We start from the raw sequence: 18988 nt of genomic DNA on the forward strand, positions 1-18988 counted from the left end.
GATGGATAGAAATACTCCAGTGCCAGGAGGAACAGAAACACATACGCAGGCAGGGCAGAGGAACAGGCACGGGGAAGAAGCAGAGGGGAATAATGGCTCGAAAGACGTCTATACCAGTTGTGCACAATCACCAAACCTGGATCCAGCTCTTATCAAGCTATATTTGTGAGTGATAGAAGAAACGAACCACTATTTATTACGGCAATTACAATCAAGAGCGAAGTTTCCGTGGGATTGTTCGGGCTTTCATTGGTTTCAATGAGAGAAAAAGTGCAGCAGAAGCTCTGAGTGCTGGAGAGAATTGAGCAGCAGTGTCTCCATAAATCCAATGAAGTATAGATCTTGTGTGTGTGTGTTTGCATGCTAAGGCTCTCAGCACCTCATTCAGCGCAATTAGAGCACGTCAGCCTTGCACCAGGAAAACAGGCGAGGAGTAATTGGATTTAAATTAGACATGTTCTCTGCTCACAGCTAGCTAATGTAACAAGGAGCAACAATCCCCTCACTCACTCACTTCTTCCACCTCCTACGTTTATCTCACTTTACATCCTCCCATCCCCTCCCACCCTGTGCACTTATATAATTCACCCTCTTGACACCATCGAACACTCTGTTCTTTATCTGATCCCCATTCCCCACCTAGCGTAATTGGTTTATCCCCATTAATTATAACACCTTTGAGATTAATACCAGGACTTAACCTCAAAGTTGAGTGGATAACTAAATGAATCTCTCACTGTGCAAGATTTTACTAAATGGTGTAAAATCACATGCATGAGTATTACGGCCCCTTGAAGAGAAAAAAAGCTTGAGGTTATGGGAGGAAAATTGTATGATTACTGTGAAACAAAATTGGTATTAATGTTACGAGAAGAAAGTTGTAATACTACCTCCCATTAACCTAAGTAGGCCAACCACATTTCCACTCCACTGCAAGGCTACCTTTACATCTGCTTTACATACATTTGTATTCAAACTTGTTTAATACTTGATCTTAAACTAATAAGGCTACATTAGTATGTGGGATCATGGGTGTAAAGCATATTTGGAGATGTGCTCGTGAACAAACTGTGTTGGCCTGCTAGTGGGAATTTTTGCAGATTCCTTATGGTGGTATTCTCCTGGGAGCATCACACCTCATCTGTGTGTGTGTGTGTGTGTGTGTGTATTTACTGGATCATTTCATCTCTGCCTAGCCAACATAGCTGCTACTGCCACTAATGGCCAGCTGCTCCCACAACATCTGGAGGAAAACACACCTATACGTACATGCGTATACATTAACACACGCACACAGACACACACTCTTACTAGTTTCCCACCTCCCCCTCCCATCTCACTCTGAAGCTCAATGTAGCCTAATTAGATCAAATCTGGATCTGTCATATCACTGACAGACCTCTCCAGAAGAATCTACACGCACACGCACGCACGCACACGCACACACACACAAACTTCATTGTAAACCTATAAACAGAGCACTTATCCTCCTTCTGTTGAGTGTCGCAGTGAATACATTTTAATGCCACACATTCTAATTACAAAGTTCATATTAAAAGTTTAGTAAGTTTCGGTAATAAAGAAAAAGCACCACACACTAGGGAGCTCTGAGTGACTCTTGTCCTAATTTTAGTCTACCTGTACTCTTTCTCATTCACCATCTTATTGCTCCCATTGGTAAAGACCACTCCTTTCTGCGGTCACTGTCCATCTCTTTCTCATCCTCCCCTGTTCGAGGCCTTTAGAACTCCATTCCTCTCAAGCCCTCACCTCTACCATTAGCTGCCATGGGCCAACACCCTCAATCAGGCTGAGGGTCTTATTAGTTTGAATTGAATGCATAAAAAAGCAATTTGGATTATGTTAATCAGGGTGATAATGTTGCAGAAGGCAATAAATGTGAAAAACAAAAGTTTTCACCTATCCCTACTGCTTCTTTTATTTTTAACACCATTATACAACAAAAGTTCCTTATCCCCTGTGACTACCTTGACTGTAATAAAGCTTAGTAAGTACCGGGCCCTGGCTGAATGAGACAAACGTGCGACCAGCTTAATAATAGATCCGTCCTGATAATGGTTTGCTCTCTATTGGTCTCTGTCTCTCTGCAGGCATCTGAAATGGCCTGGTATAACTGCAGTAGCCACCTGACACTGCAAAACTCATCTACGTTTCAGCAGGGCCCTGTGGAGAACGCAGCGAGCAACTTCACACAGTAAGAGCTGTGAAGGGCCAGTTTACTCTGGATATAGATCTTCTCCTTCTCTTTCACTACACGGTGACTAATGTCGAGAAAAGACTGCTTCTCTGTGAGATTTGTTCGAAACAAACATGGGCGTACTTTTCCTAAAAAGAATAACTCTTGATTTAGCACAGGTTCCCGCTGAGATGAGAACCCATTTGCCTAAGGAGAATCTGGAGCCTGACTACACAAACAATAAAGATACAATGCAGTTAAGGAAAACTTCTAATCTGACTCTATCTATGTGTAAAAATAAATCGATGTGCACATCTTAAGCTCACTTACATGATATATAAATAAGTGTGGACCAGACACTTAACCAGTACTGGGCCCGGGCAGCACTGGCCCACCCACATTACTCACTGGCCCATCCAGCAAACTTTGATCAAAAAGCAATAGGAAGCCACTGTGCGTTTTTGGGGTATAATGTCTATAGTACTGTGTATTATTGACTGAGCTCTGTTGTGAATGAAAGTTTTGCTGTTACTGGCTTTGTAATGCAAGTTAATCATCAGATGTTTGTCTATCTTCGCCAATACTTCTTCTTTTAAAGTCCTTTTTTTTGGTAAAAGATGGACCACCCACATCCAAATGTCTACACCATAGGGGTAAAAATAATAAGTTCGGTTTTTAATGTGTAGAATTATCTTAACATTTGAAGTTGAAGCTCCTGATAATTGTGGCCATAGGAAACATCAATGTTGGCCATCCTCACAGAATGCAAGTTTGAGTCAGACTGACAGCTGTCCATTCCATAATCAGCAGCTGGTGTCAGGGCTGGCAGGAATACACACACAAACACACACAAACACACATTAAATGTCTGCAACAGAGCCACTAGGCATTTAGATGTTAAAAAAGGGTTTTAAGGTTAACTCATACCTAAAAGAGATAGCTGGGAGGTAAAAATGTTAGGAGAGGAGAGGAGAGGAGAGGAGAGGAGAGGAGAGGAAGACACTGTCTGAACTTTAAAGAACCAGACTTAAACCAGCCAACACTCCAGGCACTGTCCTAGGTCAGTCCCACTCCTAATCTGTGAGTGTATGTTAGTCTGTGTCCATGTTTCCAACGTTACTGGGAAGCTGCCGCCTCTATAAAAGGTCAGTCAATACATGTGCTGTGACTTGCTTTAGTGGCTGATGACGCACTTGTTCTGATGACAGGTTTGTCAAGATGATGCATTACTCCATCAAGCAAACACACAATCCCAAATGATTACCTTATGTGGTAGGAAGAGGGAGTTGACTGCTGCCAGGAGGCTTGTGGTGTCCGGGGCATCCCTCTGGCCACAGATCACGATCTAAAACAAGTAAAAGTGGAGGAGTGAGAAGTGAGTGAGGAGGGATCGTTAACGAGATGAAAGAGTATGAATAGAGCGAAATAAGAGGGGAGAGGTGACGAACAAAAGGAGGAGAGAGGGGGAGGAGGTGATAGAGTTCAGTACTGTATTTGTAGCGATAACAAAGGGGGCAGGTGTTTTCTCTGGGACTGCTTCACCTTGCCTTGCCCCTGAGCTCATTACCCCCGCCCCGTCGCCCTGTCTCATCCTCCGCAGGTCACATATGACGGACGGAGGGGCTAACTATCCCCCGTTCTCTTGCCTCATTCAATTCCCTTTTTCCTTCGTTGGCTGTAGCAAATTCTTTCAAAACAAAACTTTTCTTACGTCGACCAACATACTTCAGGGTAACTGCAGTGCTTTGCAACTACACTGGTTTCATTGGTTTCATGCCGAGGGTGTAAATATTTAAGTATGTAACTCAGGCTCAATAGCTCAAATAGCCCTTTAAATGCAAAACATCTCCTAAAACCCGGGAGAAAAGATTTTGAAAGTCCAGGGATTGAGTGTTAATGTATGCAGAGAGCTGAGATAAAGGCCAGTGTCCTCGGATGACCTCCAACTATATTTGTCATAACATATCAGCCTATTGTTTCAGGAGACACCTTTGAAAGCAGAGGTTCATCAGAACAGGATTTGTATCATGGTGCTTTGAGCCTGCGCCACAAACTGTGTGTACCTCAGCCAAGGAGGTTATATTTATTTGTTTGTCAGTCTGTGAGTTAGCAATATTACACATAAATTATCCTTATCCATTAGTCAACCAAGTATTCTCTTGATCAAATTCGGAATCTTTTATTTTATTGTGATGCAGCAACTGTGAAAAACATGCATTATTAATTACCGAAAGTGAATGGAGAAGTTATGACAGGTTAAACAATAGATGTGTACAATTTAAATACTGCAAGACTAATAACAAAACAAAATAGTGCAACTCTGAAGTGAAAAACTCTGGTGGCTGCTTTAGCAAGTCTAGTTTACTAACTCACTGATTGTCACTTCAATGCATAATGAAACTGAGTCAGCACAGCCAATAAGGGGATGTTCTTTGTTTAAACAGCGTCTTGCTCGGCCTTTTGTTCAGCTGCTGTGTATTGTTTGGTTCAATCGGTAAACGTAACGTCTATTGTTCTCGCACAATTTGTCAGGAAAAGCAGAAACACTTGCCTCCAGTGGGCGGACATGAGAATGAGCCAAGGAAACACACCCACACTTCAGCCTAACATGGGGTTTAGGGGTTTACAATGATGGTGGCTCAGCGGTCCCAGTCAAACACATTTAGACAACTGAAAAAAAGGACAGTAGTTGATTTGCATTTAGCTACAACTACAGATATCCACATAAGAATATAAATGAAATAAGCTTGCTGACTACAGCATCTTTTCTAACTCTTCAAATAGTTTTCAAATACTTTCAGTTTGTTCTTACACAAATGAAATCCCTCTGGAGACTGAACTTACTTGGAGAGCACCTATCGATTTCGGTGAAACTGTGTGTGAAGCTGAGAATAACCTGTTTAAGGGTGTAGTGCTGGGCCATAAGAGATCGGACCATTTCAGGGAGGGCTATGGGAACCCTGGTCAGACGATCAGAGAAAGCAGTCAGCAGTTGTTGGGACCTCTGAAGCCACTCCTGTCTTCCAGTGTAGTGGGACAGACGCAGGAGATTGGACGCAGACACTGAGTTAGCACTGGGCTCAGCTCCGTCTTGATCTGAGAGACAAAAGATACAGAACATAATAATAAGTTGAGACACACACTGTTTGCCCTCTTATCCCATCCCTTGGAACACAGCCATCACAGAGTAACAACGTGTGGGGTGATGTGATTGGACGACCTCATGACTTAGCCTGGTTAAGTCATTGGTCCTTATCTCTTATCCGTGTCCAGTGAGAGCCTGGAGGTGATCTTCTCATGACCTATGACCTCGCTGCATGTCTGCTGCTTAACATCACCCGAAGAGTTAGATCTGAATGTGTATATATTTGTGGGTGTGTGTTTGTGTGTAAGAGAGAGAGAAACACAAGGTGCTTTGAGGTCAGACTCATATTTTTGACTAAGAATGAACTACAATAACTGCACTGCGGTTTTATGCATCTGCCCACCAGTGCAGTTTCTGTGTACATATTTCTACATACTTTTCCCCCCAGATTCATATGAGGTCACTGTGACGTTGAACTTTGCCCTCCAGCCGTCAAAATCCTATCAGTTCATCTTAGAGTCCAAATTTGAAGACATTACCATAAACATACTTTGTGAGGCAGTTTGTGAACTTGACCTTTGGCGACCAAACTCAAGTGATATGATCTTTCAGTCCATGAGAATTGTTGTGCCAAATGAGAATGTTTTCCTTGATGGCGTTCCAGAGACCTCACCTCTATAAGGCGAGTAATGTGCTTTGTGAGGTCACCTTGACCTTTGACCACAAAAAAGATAGCAGATCATCCCTGAGCTCAAGTGAATGTTTGTACCGAATTTGAGGAAACTCCCTCGAGACATTGTAGAGATATTGCTTACTTCACGAGAATGGGATGGACAAACCAACATAATGCCTTTGCCTCCCCCTGAGTCACACACACACATACACACACTGTATTAAACTGTACACTGAGTATATAATATCTCTTTTGACAACCATGACTTCATAATCACAAACAGATGCACACCATTGCATGACTGAAATGCAGTAATTTTTCCATTTTATTCTGCTCTATGTTCCAATTCTCCCCAAGCCCCATGAAATAATTTACATTACAAAATGACCCATTTAAGTTATAGCGCTGTTACACTATATACTGTTACACTCTGACACTTGGCTGAAGTGCCTCTCCCTATCCGCCTAATCCAGCCAATATAGTTCTTATTCAGCAGCACACACACTGTTTTGCCACAGAATTTTCTTATTAGTAGTACTCATTCGCCGCTGGAGATTCCTTAGGGCCAAGATCACCACTGAGCCGTTGCTGAAGCAACCGTGTCAGAGTAGCATGGTGGTCCTGAGGTACTCGGATTGTTGACACAGGCGGCCGTGGTCTTGGCCGCCAGGAAACTCCAGAGGCATTTCTCTCCTTAAATCGTGTGTGTGAGAAAGCCAGGCTTAAGTAGCCGTGTCTGAGGACATGGAGGGGTAGGGTAGGATGAGGGACATCTCCGACTTGAGGCAATGGGGTGGTTTATGAGTTTGGTTTTGGCATAGATCTGAAAATGAGCATGGCTTTCCAGATTCCGTCTCACGAGCAGTCGCTGGTGGCAAGTGATCATCCATATTTTGTATCTAAGGGTGTTAACCTTTACATAAATAAATGTCATCACGCGGAGACGTCCAAAATGGTTGACTCTTCGAAAGCATTGGCCCTGCAAGGTCCACAACCCTTTGAAACACTAGGAGGTTTAATGAGCATTGTTAAACCCATTATTGCATATTTTTTAATAAACATTAATGTATTTCATCAATGAAGAGTCATATAATTTGTTTGCAGTTCAAATTTAAGTATAGTATCACTTTAAACACCAACTACACTTCTATTAGTTTTTGAGAGTTGATATTTACAAAGACATTCCTAAACTTGTACATTTTGAACGTTCGTCAAATGGGAAGACAACCGAGCAGAGCCCAGACAATTTGAAGAAACTCTGTGATTCTATTTTAAATAAAAGGCCGATACTGTATATCACTTTCACCTTTCTTATCAAATACAAACACATAGGCCGGAGTAAGGCAGGGCTGTAAGATGGAGAGTGACAGCCTGGTGGGGTAATTCGTCTTGCAGTGACAGGCTACGCTGCTGAGACAGATACCCACACTGCAGCGGCTGTATCGTCTCTAATGGGCTCCAACCCAACCAGCAGCACCACATAATGGCACAGTCAAGACTCTCAGATGAGAAACCTCTCACACGTCAGCTCTGATAAACACACGTACATGCAGGTGTGATGGTGAGACAGGCGTTCCCCTGACACACCCACACCCATCATCTCTGATCTGTCAACAGTTCCTAACAAGAATAACTATTAGCTTTTTCACTGTTTCCATCTCACAGCTGTGCCATCTTGTTCAAGTATTGTTACAGTTCTGGCACCTGAAACATTTTTTAATTCTCAATTTGGATGGTTTCATCTTAGCGCGGAGGTTAAACATTCAGACATGAGAAAAGGAAAAATCTGTTTCACACCCTAAAATAGTTAAGAGCATTCGGAGCCAAACCCAACTGGGATTTAGTCTCGAAAGGGGGTGAAGCAAGTGGACAAAGGCGGTGGATCAGGAGGTACAGCGGGTTGTCCACTAATCAGAGGGTTGGTGGTTCGTTCCCTGGCTCCTCCAGTGCACATGACAAAGTTGCCTTGGGCAATATACTGAACCCCAAAAAAGCCAATGGCAGCTGTGCCAGCAGTGTGTGATAGAGGAGGTGCAGTATTAAGTCAAATTGTATGAATGTGTGTTTGATCGGGTGAGTATGGCTTGTGTTGTAAACAAGCACTTTGAGTGGTTGATAAGACTAAGAAATTGAAATACAGTCCATTTACTAGAGGATGGATTTTCGAACTGACAATAAAATAATACGAAAATAGTCGAGAAACTAGCAAAGACGTATTGATGCAGTAAGATTAGAAAGTTAGTTTTACATTTTGTTTTATGAGAAAGATATCATGCTGAGATAAGATGACAAGAACATAATAAAAAAAAAATATATAAAAAGACAACAATCCATTTATACAGTTGGTCTGTCGAGACCGTCAGAGAGAAGCACGGGAGTAAAAAAAACAAAAAGAAACAGAAAACTGGATCCAGGTTGGAAACTTTGGAGGGACAGATCAAGGTTAAATGTCTACATGTCTACAAGGTGTCAGCTTTCAGAGCTGCCAGCAGACGACAGTGTAGGGAGTGAACTGGCAGCCGAAGAAGGGCTGCGGTTCACGTCAAGGTCAGACCCATTTATTTTTATATCCCGTCAGTGCTTTGGTACAAAAAACTCCTAATTTAGCCACAAACACTGAAGTAATGCAGCTTTGCAACAATAAACTACCACCTGTAAATCATCATAGCTTTGACTGATGATACTCTATTGAATCTTTTAGAAAACACACTGAACTCCTGCTATTCTAATTATCTTTCTGGAGGGGCTGTGTGTGAAACGTCAAATGTCCAAGTCAGCTGCTGCACACATTCTCCGGAGTGTTTTCTGCCAGTAGCCTAGTTCAAAAATCGATGTGAGTCATATGAGAAGACAGTAGGGAAATATATGGAGAATTCACGAGTGGGCATGTTGATGACATATCTAATATTTAACAGATGCAAAACTGTAAAAAAGACATATGTATTAGGTTGAAGAAGAGGTGCCATACATGTAGAGGACACTAAAGAAAAAACTTTAACCCAAACCTGTGTCTGAACCTGACCCAGGCCTGAAGCAGTTGAAGTAAGCTGAGTTTGTGTTACTCTGTCCCTGACACAAATGGTTATTGCTCGTTTTCCCAGATTACAGACACAAGTGTGAAAAAAATCTGACCAGTCGATGTGAACGATCCAGAACCCGAACTATATTGAAAACATGCACTACTGTGACAATATTGGGTTTTATGTGCATTGGCAGGGTGTTTACCTCTCTGATTAGTAGTAAGGTACAAAGACATAGCATGGCATTCATCAATTTAATATCAAAGGTGCAAATAAATCTGCAATTTAAAAACATTAATCGGACGTAAATTTGTCTTAGGATATTTGTTAAGAACAATGAAGATATCGGTGAATAAGGTCCACTGATATTACTGCACAACAAAAGGCATTTCATTATTGTGGGAAAAAGCTGTAGCAGGGAGGTTTATGATCTGTCAACTGGTTATTATAATACTACTACATCATTTAGTTCTGGGACCTTTTTTTCACATTTTCATGCAAGATGGTGCATCTTGCAACAAAAGACAGTTTAAGGGCAACGCAAAACACAAACATACCCACAAAAGAAGGAAAATGCAGTAAATGAAAAAAGTGGATGACATTATGACTTAAAAGAGATGAAAAGATCTCGAGGTAGATCCAGGATTTCACATTCCCACTGTACATTGTGTGTGCCGTTTCAATCCGTCAGACGCAGATGGGCCGAGACACGGAATGGAGACAGAACTGACAGGTCTTGTGATCAAAGTAGCCGAAGATTCAGAGCATCGGCCGTTGAGTGCTTTCATGCCGGAGGAGTTCAACTGTGAGAAAGTGAGTGAAGGCGGCATGCTACTGGAGGAAGGGGAGGTCAATATACCTCTGCTGTTATCCTCTAGCCACTCATCTAGCCATCCATCCATCTATCCTTGCCTGCCTTTTCTCCTGTGGCTGAACTGTAGCAATGGAATGAAACTGGCAGCGATATTACGGCAAGTGCTTCCATCTTGTTAAGCTCTGGATTGATCAATGAGGTGTAGGATATAGGCAGGCGAGACACTAGGGATGAATGAGTGAATGAATGAAGGATTACACCCATCTGTTAGAAACAGACTGTTCAAATAAATTACAGCTATTCATTCACGCTTCTTCTGTTCCTTTAAATCAATGGGGTTGAATTAAAGCAATGTGTTGATATTACGCAACTGTCTGCAGAGTAGTGGTAGAATTTATTCATCTGTCTGAGCCAGCCATCTATCTTCGAACCCCGGCTAAGCCACAGGGGCTTGGGCTGCAGAAGTGCCGTTAATCCTTCACCTGTCCATCAATACTCCCCTGCATCTCTCAACCAGCAGCGGTAGCTTCAATACCTCACTTATTTTCTACTCGGTTTTATCCCAGACTCAAGTATCTCACCAATAACTGCATGGATCGAGACAAAACCTCGTACAAAAATGTCTCTTGTCTGAAGGATGGAACATACTGACTCACTGATCCTTTGACTTTTTCTCTGGTGCTACCATTACATTACATTACATGTCATTTGGCAGACACTTTTAACCAAAGCGACTTACAATTAGTGCATCTCCAAACAGGCTTAAGTACTTACTTTTCCAGTGACGTATATCTCAACACCTACTCGATGAATCAAATGTCAAATCATTTGTGCAGACATTTATTGTTCCGAGAAAATGAATATGAAAAAACAAAGAGCGACAATGAATGACATTTTACCTTGGTCCAAAGATCCTGACAACTGTTGGATTACTTCCCAAAAAAACTGATTCCAATACATACAACAGGGTCATACACATTTTGACCAATGGATTGCCATGACTTTTCGATGACTTTAAACCAAATTTACATTTTGTGAAATCTCGGTGTGTACGCGAAAAAGTGACAAAATGTAGCATTCAAACTAACAAGGAGAATTCCAAGGCATACGGTAAACCTTAAATGACACAACCCAAGTATGCCTGCTTATATTTTAGTGTATTTCTTTAAAAGCATATGAATTATTTAAATTCAAAATAAATAAATCTTTAAAATTGCTGGATCGTTTCAAAATTGCATGAGGTAAGAAAAGCGATGCCCATTGGATTTGAATGTCTCTTTCACCCCGGCAGCCCAGAGTGTGGCATGTATTGTGCCTCATCACATGGCTGGCAATTAAAATGTGGTGTTGTTGTGTTGAAGGCATGGAAGTTACAAATATGTGCCGTCTCATCTGAGGCAAAATGTCCTTCCCTTGGTAATTAATCTCATTAGCGTCAAGGGATAATAAAGATGTAAGATGGAACCTGCTGATATGGGGTGACTGATGAGAATTTGTATTAGTCACCCTCTTTGAGTTGCAGCAGCACGGTGCTGTCGCTGGGATCGCTGCAGAAGAAGCCTCCTCCCACCTCATCCCAGAACAGCGTGTCCTGCCGTAGCTGCAGCTCCTCGGCCCACTGCAGCCACTCCGTCTTCAGCGTGGCCTCGTACAGGTCCAACAAGCCACAGATGATGAAAGCATAGTCATCCAGGAAGCCGGAAATGGGTGGAGAACTAAAGAATAGAAAAAGTTAGAGATATAGGGGGAAAAAAGCAAAATTAGGGACACTTTTCATAAATGATCAATCAATAAATGAATGTGAGGTATGGGGAGATTGGTGACTGTTGGCGAACTGATAAAGCCTCTTATCTTTTGTATACCAAAGGCTTGTAGACTGGGTTAGAAAAAGATCAAGCTATGTTGTTTTTCCATCACCCCAGTATGGATACCCAGAAGAATAGACTTTAAAGTGAGACTAGAAAAAGCCTGAAGGAATTATTTGGGACAGTACAGAGCTACAGTGTGATATTCATAGAACACTGAGTGTGTAATCTCTCCCTGAAGCAGTTCTCTCTGTGTGAAGTTACCCTTGTGCACAAACACAACTGTGAACACGCTCTTTGAAGTTTCAAGTGATGCAGGACAGTAATTAGTCAAATCTGACTGCAGTTACGCCGCCCCACCTCCCTCAACCATCAGTGTTCCACCTCTCCCTTCAACTGTCTCACCACAGAACGCTTTCTTCTAACTTTTGCACCCTTTTTTTTGTTTAAACCTTTTCCCAAAAATCACTTTTTCATTTGAACTTGCTGAATTCCACTTTGAAGTCTTCTCGACACCTGGAGTTCCTTGTCTACACCAATATGTCTCATTCCCTGGTGTGTCATTGGATTTGATTGTGTTCAGAACTGACAAGTGCCCTTCCCAATGTCCTGACATTATACAGCATAACCAATTAACTCAGCACAAACCCCCCCCCCAGTTCCTACGTAGCACCTCTATCTAGGTGAATGCAGGGGGATGGACGGTGACAGGAACCCAGATACACGGCTGTGTCAGGCCAGGCTGGTGGTCAAGAGGCTGAAAAAGGAGGAGGAAGAATTGAAGAGATCAAATGCATGAGGAGGTCATGGGGACATCAAGGGTAATATCTCGGCCTATCTGACCCAGACCGAGTGATAGCAGACTCAGAAGTAGGAAGGGGATGGCCTGCACTGTTACACAAGACAGGATGTTTGTGCTACAACTTCCAACACCTTTCTTTTCCTACCCATGAACTTTGAGAAACCAGCGTCCCACTATCATCAAACAAAACACTGAACCGAGAGATAACAATGAGGCGCGCTGCTCTCGAGAACCAACAGTTCCAAAAGTACTGGAGGCCTAGCACCCTACTTGTTTTTCTAAAATCAAAATTACTTTCAGGTTTCCATTGTGCCTCCCGCATTTCTTCTCCACTTCTACACACACAGATCAGGGTTAGAATAATACCTCACGGACACTCAGCCCCTGAAATCTCAAGTCTGAAAATGTTAGGCCTTATTGTTGAAGTATTTTCCTTTGTGACACCAAAAGATCCAACTTGAACCTATCCCCTCTGATAGAGCAGGAATTTTCTCTTTTTGACAATTTTCAAAGCAATTTTCAGAGTGTGTGTCGCCTTCTAGCCCTCATTTTGGCCTGTCAGCCCGTAATGTGCTGATTACTGCCCCCCCAAGTGGCTGTAGAGGAGAAAACACCCAGCCAGGGACAAACTGAAGCAAGACTTCTAAAAAAACAAAGGAAAGGAAGAGGAGGAACTGGTTGGTTTGGTTAACTTTCCCTCCTCTGATAGAGAGAAGCCATTTCCCTAAGCTTTTTGATGGCAAACCTCTGGGGCCTGTCTCGCACACAGTGGATAGAGGCTGTACTACACGATGCTGGAGGAACACCAACATTCTCACAACTCATCCTGCAGGGAACATAAATGTCTGTACTAAAATTTTATCGCAGTCCACCACAGAGTTGTCCACCCCAGCCTTGTATCATTCCAATAATACCCCTGTACTCACCAAAGTATTGCTGACATTTGACAACACAGCAGTTTAACTGCAACCAGGCTCGACGGGGAAGCAAACTGCTTATTTGAAAGTAAAAGTTAAGTGTTTCTGAAATACCAGTAATCATCTCCTTAAAGAGGAAAACTATGATCTGTGCTAAGAGTTCCCACACATTGTAATCTATATTCTGACCAGGCCGAACTAAGACTGCGGTTGGTAGGCTCACTAGTTGAGGGCAGGATTAAAGTGAAGGAGCAAAACATAAATATGCGAATATGCGAAATATACGAATCAAAACTGTACCTGTTACTGTATTAATGCTTGCTATCGATCTATCTATGCATTAAATCTATTCATCAATCAAACACATGTATCATGAACCCTTCACCTTATTAGCTTCACACTTGGCATGTTTATTGTTAAGGGTAAAAGAAACGGCAGCGAGTTTGCTATTGGTAATATTTATAAACTGTAAATACACAGGCGACCAGCATAAGAGATGTTGTCGATCATTACACCAGCGCTTTAGTAACAGCAGGCGCGTTTACCGAATGACAAATTATTTTCCAGGGCGGGGTTCTGTGTAGACTCACTCTAGCTTCAGTGAACTTTGAATAAACAGGTGAAAAACGCTGTGTGCAGCAGCATTGGTGCAGCTTCAGGGTTCTGTGGGCCGAGTCTAATAGTCGCACAAAACGCAACATTGCTCACATTCTATCACACAAAGCCGTCCTGTAAATATGCGTGATTTTTTATCCACATTTATGCATTATTATAGACAGATAAATTATTCCTGTATGTAGCCTTTTAGTCTAGATCTGCCTCGAAAATAAATTTCACTTTCTATCCATCCAAACAAGCATCGTGGAAATCTGTTCAGCAATATTTACTTTATCGTGCTGACAAACAAACCAACCAACAAACGTACAGGGTTGAAAAAATATAGGCATTCAACTTTAGGTCCCATCAGGTTCGCTCTGCATTATGATTTTTAAATCAGTAACACTTTCTACTCATGACCCCTTTTCCCACACTAACAGACTCCTGGCCCTGACCTCATCACTCAATCGCAGCTTGTTTCCCCCTCCTGAGGATACCCCTTCTTTCACAGGACGACATGTTGTCAGGCTGAGGTGACTCCAGCCACATGAACAACAACCTGACACAAGACCTCAAGAGGGCCTCACTGATACACAAACACAAAAATGTAAAGAAAGTATTTTGAAAATTCCCCACAGCCTTTTCTCGATCACACCTTTATAATAGCGCCTGTTAAATGAGTCATTTCCATGAGAAGAAAGATAAAACGCCTTGTCAGTCTACCGTATAACAGCATTATTACAATAATAGCTTCATAATGGTTCTCATGCACCAGCTACTTCACTCCCCTCTCTAATAAGCCACAGAGGGAGAGACCTATTGGCATTATATGGGTTACACTACCACTTTAAATACCATCATTTCTAAAACTGCAGTGAACTTTATTTAAGAAATAATTTAAAATGCCTGCCTTTGATACAGAATTACTGTACATGGTGCTATCCCATAAGAGAGAAAGAGTAAAGATGCCCTTATAAATAAATCCCCCCTTAATCATTGTAGCCGGTGTTTGTTTTTCTACAACAATCTGCAGACCCTTGGTGTTTGTCACACGTTCCCTTGTTCCTTATCTGATGTCTCTTTGTGCACCAGGCAATATGGTGACGCCTCATACTTCATCTTATTCTTTCTGATCACTGAATCTCTTTTCTCCGCTGAAGACCACAGTGCGCACTCCAAAGGCAGTGTGTGACTGACTTCTTTTTGTTGCGTTAAAATGTCAGTGGGGCAGGGTGGTGTATAAAAAAAGTGAGCTTGATAAACCATAAGAATACAAGGGGCGCAATTGTTTAGTTTAATAAATCATATTCGCTGGCAATTAATATCATTAGTCTTAGTATTAGACAGGTTCTGCTGTTTGATGACATCATGAAGCACATCGGGACAATGGAAGTTATCACCACCGACATCACTGACGCCAATTGATTGATTATGAATGAAGGTAACAGTTTGGGAAAAACATTGTGCTCTTTTGTTTAAAATGAATAAGACATGGGTGGTTGCAGTATCTAGCAGGATTAAACAATCAATAATCATTGATTTAGTAATCTCTGTGAAAGACTCTAAACCACACAGTGCCAGGTGAGGGCCACAGACAAATCTATGGCATCAGCTCCTCCACACTTCCAGAGCCAATTAACCCAGTTAGTCTCAGCAGCAACCATTTCTCCCTGTAAACTAACCCTCGGCCCATATGTGCCTGGCATGACAGAGTGATTTACCAATGTATGGAAACTAAACCAGGCTTGAGAAAAGGGCCTTGGTAAGCATTCTCGGTGCTGACACCCTCATGAATTTTGGACAATTATGAATGAGACAAACACTGTAGAACCAGGACAGTGTTTAGGTACGAGTGTGTGTCTGTATCAGGGGAATGTTTATACATTTCATCATGTGTTTTGTGGGACTCCTGGCTTATTCTTCTGCTGATTCAGTGGCATTTCACACTCACTCACTCACTGTAACTAGGGCACAGGGCTGGTCAACAGAACAAGGACACTTTGACAATCAACAGAAGACAGTACATTTTTAGGGACAAGATTTTGGGGCAAGAGGTTATTTGGTTTCCATTCCTAGTTTGACAATCACTGTTTGCCCAAGGGTTAACAGGGGAGCAACAGAGGTGGAACACATAGACTGAAATGCATCGGCCATCAGCTATCTGTTGTCACGTGTTTATTACCTGTCAAGAAAATGTTCACTCTGTGGCATCCTGACTACTCAGACTTAACGGTGTACAGCAAATGGAAGACAAAGTCTTGGCCCGGTTATACAATGTCTACAGTGGAGGCCCCAAAATATTTGCCCCGGAGGCTAACTGGTCAGACGATAGCAGGTGGGCCCTAATAATGGACTTAAGGTAACCTGGTTATTCTGAGTATGCTATACTTTGTCCTTATGGCTGGGTTAAATGTGTTAACTATTTGGTTAGAGCCCGAGCATTTCTGATGGACAAACCTATTGTCTCGACCACATTCAAACAAGACTAAAACTAAGTTTAATAAATGAAAAGCACTTTTAGTAATCCATAATTGATCAGAAGTGTGCTTTTAAGTAAACTGCAAGTATTCAAAGTAAAAGTACTTGCTGAGTGACTACAATAGTCTACAGTCTACAGTCTACTACATCATTTTGGCCGAGGCGCTTCTGAAACCATTTCAGGTGTTTCTTCATCAGTGATACTGCTGCTGCAAGAGTCTAATAATACCTACCCACTCTGATTGGATCAGTGGACCTACAGTCTCCTTTTTGATTACTTTTAAAAATAAAAATAAAACATGTGAGCATATAACGTACTGCTTTGTCAAATGATGTAAAGTAGAAAGTACAATATCTGCTATATTTGCTGATACATGTAGAGTAAAAGTGAAAAGTACCTAAAAAATAAATCTATAAGTTAAGAACAGTTTGTACATGAAAAATCGACTTAAGTACAGAAACAAAGTAAGTGCACTTTGTTATATCCCAACACCGGCTGTATCTTAGGACCAAACACCTTAAAAAGGAAGTGAAACACAGTGCACGGGATAGATGGTTCATTCCCTACGAGCAATGTGAAAAAAGGTTCTGAATCAGAAACGTTTTAGTGCTTTGTCACAGGCAAACAAACAGCAGCTACCTTTTCTGATTAATAATTCGAACAGGGAAACATATCTGGGTGTCTAATTTATTCTCTTGTGTGCTGTAGCACCGTGTAATGCTTTAACAGTAGATTCCGTCAGTCACCAGAAGTTATTATGACTTGTCAATATATTCAAGCGACAGTTGTAATCACAGCTTTTATTCTAACTGCTTTTCATCTTCTCAGTATATAATGCATGTAAATACAGAGAGCAGGCTCTTACATCTGTTGCACCTCCATCTCGTCTCCGCGGTAACAGGTTCGGAGGATGGTCTGCCGTTCAGCGTCCCACAGGTGGTCCTTGAGGAAGTAGCCAGCCTGCAAGGCCCTCTCCAGCAGGGCCTTGTCCCCCAGCACAGCTCCAACACGAGCGTAGGCCGACAGCATCAGGCCTGAAGAAGAAGAAATGTAGAGATGGTCATTGGTGGTTGTAGTGAATTGACTAACTCAGCTAAAGACAACATCTCCTCTCTCAAATGAACGTGAAGCCTCAACTCACTCTTTCAACTTTCCTTGTTCTCGCTCTTTCCCTCTCTACATCCCTGCTCTCCTCTTTCATGTGGCGTATCAAAGCCAGGCGAGTGCACAGCCCGGGCTTCAAAGTGCTGCAGCCGAGGACAGGTGATTAATGGAGGTGTTTCTTCATTAGAGAGGAGAAGGGGGAGTCTTGTTTCTAATTGGAAAGTTCTCGGGATCGCAGCGCCTCATTAGCTCACTAACACAGCGTGTCTTGAGACATCAGGCCTGGGAGAAAGATTTGTTGGTGTGTGTGTGTGTGTGTGTGTTTATATATGTGTAATGGGCTCTCTGTTCTTGTATGTAACCAAATGCTGGACAATGTGAGATTGTCCACATTGACATGATTGATGATAAATGTGTGTAATAATCTTTGGATGTTGACCATCAGTGAGTTGATGATAACTCTGCCTCAGAGGTTATGTTTTGGTTGTTTGTTTGCAGGACACTCTTCAACAGATCTACATGAAATGTTGTAGAGGGGTGGGGCACGAGCCAAGACATAACCCATTAAATGTCGGTGAAGATCCAGATCAGAGGACGAAATCCAGGATTTTTTCCCCCGGCTTACTTTAAAATTGGGAGACCGGGTGTTTTGTAACATTTGTTGATTTCTCAGAGAATAATTTGTGGATCTCGATGAAACAAACAGGCATTTTTGCGTGACTGATATTTATGAGAGTGAATAATTTAATCCAGATCTAGTGAATTCAAATCTGGTTTTATAAGAGGAATATTGGGCCTTGGCCGACGAATGCACTCCACTGAGAGCCATTCTAGTTATTTTTCTAAACCACCACATTTGGTGGAGTCAACAACGCTTTGTTCTGATTTAGTGCATTTTCACACCTAGATGTGTAGTTTGCTGAATCAGGTTTAAATCAGTTGATGGGTTAGTGGACGTGGAGCTTTGCTGCCTTTGGGTTTGTTTATTTTTTTACACAGAAAAATATCCAAGCAAACCGAATCACAACAAACCATTTGAGAACTTAAAACTACATTCATGGTCAGATGTGTTTGTCGTGGGAGCAAGGAAGTTAATACAAGATGTTTCCTGGTTCCTTGTCCAGGTTAGTACAAATGTGAGGACATAGACAGCAGTGCAGGTAAATACCACATTAGACACTGTGCTGTTTAGTTACACAAAAAATGTTCTGTACTGTTATTGGTATTGTTGAGTATACTTCACCTTGCACATGCATAAATTACAAAAAAATATGATTATTTGTTCCAGATATAAATACATTTAAATCATGTTAATTTTATTTTAATATTTTAAAATTACATTCATGTATTTCATTTCTGATGAGACATTTTGTTAAACTTATTTGATGAGCTCAGTTGTCTACATGCTTTTCATGTGTATATGTGTGTATGTAATAGAGACAGAAAATGTAGAAGCTTTGTTTCAGCTCATCTTCATGTCCCTTTATCATTAAAA

At 41.8% G+C, this 18988-nt stretch overlaps 1 protein-coding gene across 1 annotated transcript in view; it reads right to left on the reverse strand.

Annotated features, from left to right (window-relative positions):
• spata20 (spermatogenesis associated 20) overlaps nt 1-18988 on the reverse strand; it is a 42594-nt gene that overhangs the window by 14208 nt on the left and 9398 nt on the right. The window contains exons 12-15 of the mRNA XM_062378489.1: nt 17255-17423; nt 11296-11504; nt 5094-5293; nt 3462-3542 (exon numbers count right to left, since the gene is read on the reverse strand). Coding sequence (XP_062234473.1) covers nt 3462-3542; nt 5094-5293; nt 11296-11504; nt 17255-17423 — 659 coding nt within the window. The remainder of the gene's footprint in view (nt 1-3461; nt 3543-5093; nt 5294-11295; nt 11505-17254; nt 17424-18988) is intronic.

This window comes from Platichthys flesus, chromosome 20 (assembly GCF_949316205.1).
Source record: "Platichthys flesus chromosome 20, fPlaFle2.1, whole genome shotgun sequence".
Classification (NCBI taxonomy): Eukaryota; Metazoa; Chordata; class Actinopteri; order Pleuronectiformes; family Pleuronectidae; genus Platichthys; species Platichthys flesus.